The 5,000-nt window shown below is 45.2% G+C and overlaps 1 protein-coding gene across 1 annotated transcript; it reads left to right on the plus strand.

The window, feature by feature from the left end:
* The first annotated feature begins 202 nt into the window (after positions 1-202).
* On the plus strand, positions 203-4,393 carry CCDC71L (coiled-coil domain containing 71 like). The gene has a single exon (XM_042964480.1). It carries the CDS (start codon positions 203-205, stop codon positions 908-910), a length of 708 nt encoding a protein of 235 aa, XP_042820414.1. The 3' UTR covers positions 911-4,393.
* The last annotated feature ends 607 nt before the right edge of the window (positions 4,394-5,000 follow it).

Below are 5,000 nucleotides of genomic sequence, written 5' to 3' on the forward strand. Positions count from 1 at the left end.
TTGTACCGGGCGGCAGGATATTCACCCGCGTCTTCCGCCCTCGGAGGGGGAGGGGCGGCGGCCGAGGCGAGAAAAGTAGCGAGAGACGCGCCGGCCCGGAGGCGCCAGCAGCGGCCGCCGCCGCGGACCTGGACGCGGGCGGGGGCGGCGGCGGCGGCGGCGGCGAGAGCCGGCGAGCGCGGGCGGCCCCGAGCGGCCTCCGATGCGGCGCAGCGTGAAGAGGCGGCGGCGCCGGCCCCCGGCGGCCCCGGCCACGGCCGCCCGGGGCGGCGGCTTTCGGGCCGGAGGAGGGGCCGAGCTGGAGGCGCGGGAGGAGAAGGTGGTGTACTCGCGGTCGCAACTGTCGCTGGCCGACAGCACCAAGGCGCTGGGCGACGCCTTCAAGCTGTTCATGCCCCGCAGCACGGAGTTCATGAGCTCGGACGCGGAGCTCTGGAGCTTCCTCTGCAGCCTCAAGCACCAGTTCTCCCCGCACATCCTGCGCAGCAAGGACGTCTATGGCTACTCCTCCTGCCGGGCCCTGGTCCCCGACCCCCCGCCGCCCCCCGTCGCCCGCGGCCAGACGCGCCGGCCGGCGGCCAGGAGGAGGCGCCGCGGAGCCCGGGCGGCCGCCGTCCGCCGGAGGAAGCCCCCGCCGCCGCCGCCGCCGCCGCCCCCGCCGCCGCCGGCCCCCGAGGACAGCCGCTCCCCCAAGCCCGCGGCCCCCGGGCCCTGCTTCGGGGGCCGCACCCTGGAGGAGATCTGGAGGGCGGCCACCCCGACGCTGACCACCTTCCCCACCATCCGCGTCGGCGGCGACGTGTGGGGCGAGCGCAGCCTGGCGGCGGCGCGGCGCCGGGCGCGCCAAGTCCTGCGAGTGAACCTGGAACCCGTGGTGAGGCTCCGCCGCTTCCCGGTGCCCCGGGCGTGAGACTCGGCCCCCTCCGCGAGACTCGGCCCCCTCCGCCCCGGGACGGCTTCCGCCTGGAGGGATGAACAAGTGACAGTCGAGTGTTTACAGATCCGGCCGGGACCGCGTTCCCTAGTGCACTTTACGGGCGAAGAAGCACCGGATGGTCCCGGCCCGCGCCCCCGGGATGCGGCGCCGCCGTCTGGGACTCCGGGGCAGGTGTGCCCTCTGCTGCCTCCCAGTACCGGGTCTGCGGAGGGAGGAGACAGCTGGACCCGCAAGGGTGGCCCCCTTTCTTCCTAACCCCAGATTGAGACGTCTCCAGGACTATAGGGGCAGATCCGTTTTCTCCCTTTTGGACTCTACCTCACTGGTCTGGAAGCCCTCCGAAGAAGTCATTCTTTTTTCCAAAGGAATTTGGTTTCGTGCTTGTGTAATAAAGCTAGAATTTACTTGCTGTTCATCCACCTCCCCGCTCCCCCGCCCCACTTTTTCTTTTTTGACTGCCACCCCTCGTTCTGGACGAAAGATCGAATATGTGTTGAAAGGTGTTGCACTAGTTTGTGCTCAGGGTATTCTGAATCCCACTCGTTTCCGAATTTTAACTGGATTCCAAAGCTTTGACCAAGGATTTTTTCTAAGAAATTCAAGCGTATGACTGTTAATAATGTAGGGATTTGTATGGCTTTGAATTTCATGGGCTCAGTGATTACAAACAAAGAGATGCAAAGTTCAACTGTTTAAACATTTTTAAGGTGTTTCTAAAGATTTTATATTGAAATTTAATGTTTATATTTACTGAGCTCTTAAAGGAAATGGCAGAAACTCATGGAAGTTTTGTTTAGGAAAAGTTGACTTGTGAAATTCTTTTTAAGTGAATAAAATTAAAGTGCATTGAAACCACATGGCTTGTGATAAAAAAGAATGAGTGAATTACAAAGAACTGGTGTTGGTTAAAGAGATGGATGGAATCCGATTGGAAATGATTTGGCCTCCTTGTACTAGTCTAACATACAGATCTGGGAATATTTCAAGGATAATTTATTTTAAAATGGAAATCGCGTAGGAAAAATGAGTATGCGTATGCGCGGTGACCAAAATGCCAAACAGAATACCCATTGGAATTCTCAGAAGTATTAATGATCTAGAGGGGTGGAGGCATTTCTTGGTATCAGATAACTGGTTGAAGTTAACTTTGGGCAAAATAGGTTTTCCTCCCTTGTTTTTGTTGTTGTTGTTGGCTAACAGAAATGTCCAGATTACTATCAGTTACTCTTATAAACATCATGACAATTAGTTAACTGTTTTGCTTCACGAGTTACCTTTATTATCTCGTTTCCATTCATAATTATGTTTGTAGTTATTGGTCTTTTGTTTGACAGCCGAAGACCACAGGAATCAAACAGGCAAGCCACAAGAGTACTGACCCTTCTTTTACACTTTTATAATAGTGTTTGTATCCTATGGCCCAGTGTGGAATTCTTGATTATCCAAGTGCCTTCGGTCATTGGTGGCAGCAAGACTTAATGGTTTTTAGCCAGTGGTGCCGCAGCCAGATTTTACTGCAATATCTAAAGGGTCAAGTAGTGATTTTGTACCACTATTATTTCAAATTTGAGTATTCTGCCATGGAACCATCCATACCAGGCTGGAACATGACCTATGAAATCTTCAATATTAAGGTTTCTCTCTGCTTGGCAGCTTCTTAGGGGAATAATGAGAGTTGCAATTTTGACTCTTGTGTTTTTAGAATTCAAATGGCATAGCTTTCTGAAATGAATTTTTCAAGTTTAATAGTTCATAGTAGGAGTTTTGTGACTTTAATTTCAGTGTTCTTGTTTTGTAAAAAAGAAAAAAAGGAAAAAAAAGATATATCTATATATATATGACTTTATGCCAGTTACCCAGTAAGCCTCATATTCTTTTATTCACTACTCAATGATAATGTGTTGCTACAAATACTGTCACATGAGTAAATAAAAGTGAATAATTACTTAGAAGATGGAGAGTGTTAAATTATATTTGTGTGATAGGAAGCTTATATATATTCTTTTGGTTATTAGCTTCCATTGCCAATTGTATTTCAAATACATAGGGTTTTCTCCCCCCCCCATTACCTTTTTTAGCTAATTAGCACCTGAGGAAAAAATACATATTTGTACCACTTCACTATTGTATATAATTTTATATTAATTAAAAAATAAATCCAATGGCCATATTAGAATGTAATTTCAACATATAGCTTATCTAGATAGCTTCCCAGAGGATTTTGAAATTAGATGTAGCTGGGAGGATAACTTTGCTCAGCACAAAATTGAAACATAACCATTGACACCATGCGTTTATTTAAACTTAACTGAGAATCTTATTTTTTTTTCTTCCTATGCCTTGTTACTTTAGTGCACTTGAACTTGAGTTAATGCTTTGGGTTATCCGGGCTATCTGATTTCAGTTTGGATCTGATTGCCCATCCTAAATTTAATGTTATTTACCTGGTCTCTTAAAAAATCTTGCCGTTTCTAGTTTGCAAAACAAGATGTAAAAAAATCTTTATTTTTGCCAAGTTGTCTTTAGCAAAACCTTGCTGAAGTTGGTTGTTTTACAACTTATACAATGTGAAGAAACAACTAATATAGTTGATTCGTATATTAATAGGAAAATGAAAGTATTTTATGGATACTTTTGGGCAGAATGTGAAAAGGAACTTGGCACGGTGGCCTTTTTGATGAGGCATTCATTTACTGTCTTCTAAAGTGAGTCTGTGCTTAGCTTGTACATAGTTTTTTGAAAGAAATCCCATAATCTTTATTCATTCTCTTACCTTTATATCTCATATGGCACAAGTAAAGGGGGAAGTTAAGGAGGAAGTTTATCACCTTGCTATGCTTGAGTGCCTAAATGTGGTGACCGGCACCTGAAATAACCTTTTGAATTCCTGATGTCATTGTTATCCCCCTTCAACTTGTCAACCAGCAACTTATTTTTCCTTACGGAACTCAGTAATGTTATGATTGTTGAGGGCAAACTTCATTGTTGTTAGTGCAAAGTGTCGCTGTGGTGGTGTGTATTTATTTTGTCCAAGTTTGAGTACCCGATTGGACAAGTGTAATTTAAGCTGGTGGCTGACACGTATCGATTTGCTGTGTGCAAGCAATAGAACTATCTTCCTGAAAACTATTCAATAAAAATGCATTAAAAATATTTGGATACAAAAAAATGTGAGCAATTTTGAACTCAAAATTTTTTTGTTGTTTCAAGGATTGCCACAGCACTCTTTAAATTGGTGTTTTTAATGGACATATATACATAATATTTACTTTATTGCTGTGTTTAAAATATTTTTTGATAAGACTGTTATGTCTTAAGTGCATTAGAAGGCAATTGTTTGTAATGGAACTGAATTGTTTTCTTGGACAGTTTGATGTGCGCATATGATTAAGATTTACAATCTGGTTGTACTTTTCTTTTTAATTTATTAACTGTAAATAAATTTTAGAGAATATACAGTGTCTGGCTTTTCTAATGATGTTGGGGAGTTTTTGAAATGGGATTTTATGTTTGCATGTGAATTGGAAGGCGATGTGAGAAGTTTTGACTTCTTTTGTGAACTTCAGAATCCTGGAAGTCTTGAGATATGTGTTTTATGCTATTTGGGGAGTCAACAGTATATCAGTATCAACTCTGATGATCTAGTGAATCTCTGAGACAGTGCTTCATGCCCAAGCCCAAACCATTACCCAGTTTGCCAGCTTAATAAAGACTTTAAAAATGCATCAGAATTCACTTTGACTCCTGACCCCAACCCCCTTGGGGTGGTGATAGAAGGTCTCACGCTCACGTTTTTTTATATTATAAAAGAAAGTAAGCGTGCTCTATGTGAGTAGCAGCAGTAAAGACTGTTCTACAGAAGTAAAGCCCGAATTTTCATTACAGTCTAGAGGGTAGAAGTGCAGTGCTAGGAAGGACAGGATTCATAGTATTATGTGGCCTGAATATGTCTTCGTATCTGAGTTCCTATCAATAATTGGAGGCAGCAGTGTAATAACTGTGGATCACATTGCCTGGGATGGCATTAAAGCTTTGCCACTTGCAACCATCCGAACTTTAGGTA

Source organism: Panthera tigris, chromosome A2 (genome assembly GCF_018350195.1).
Source record: "Panthera tigris isolate Pti1 chromosome A2, P.tigris_Pti1_mat1.1, whole genome shotgun sequence".
NCBI lineage: Eukaryota > Metazoa > Chordata > Mammalia > Carnivora > Felidae > Panthera > Panthera tigris.

Excerpts from the sequence above, each read along its gene's own strand:
- CCDC71L (XM_042964480.1), top strand. The coding sequence starts at position 203 with ATGCGGCGCAGCGTGAAGAGGCGGCGGCGCCGGCCCCCGGCGGCCCCG.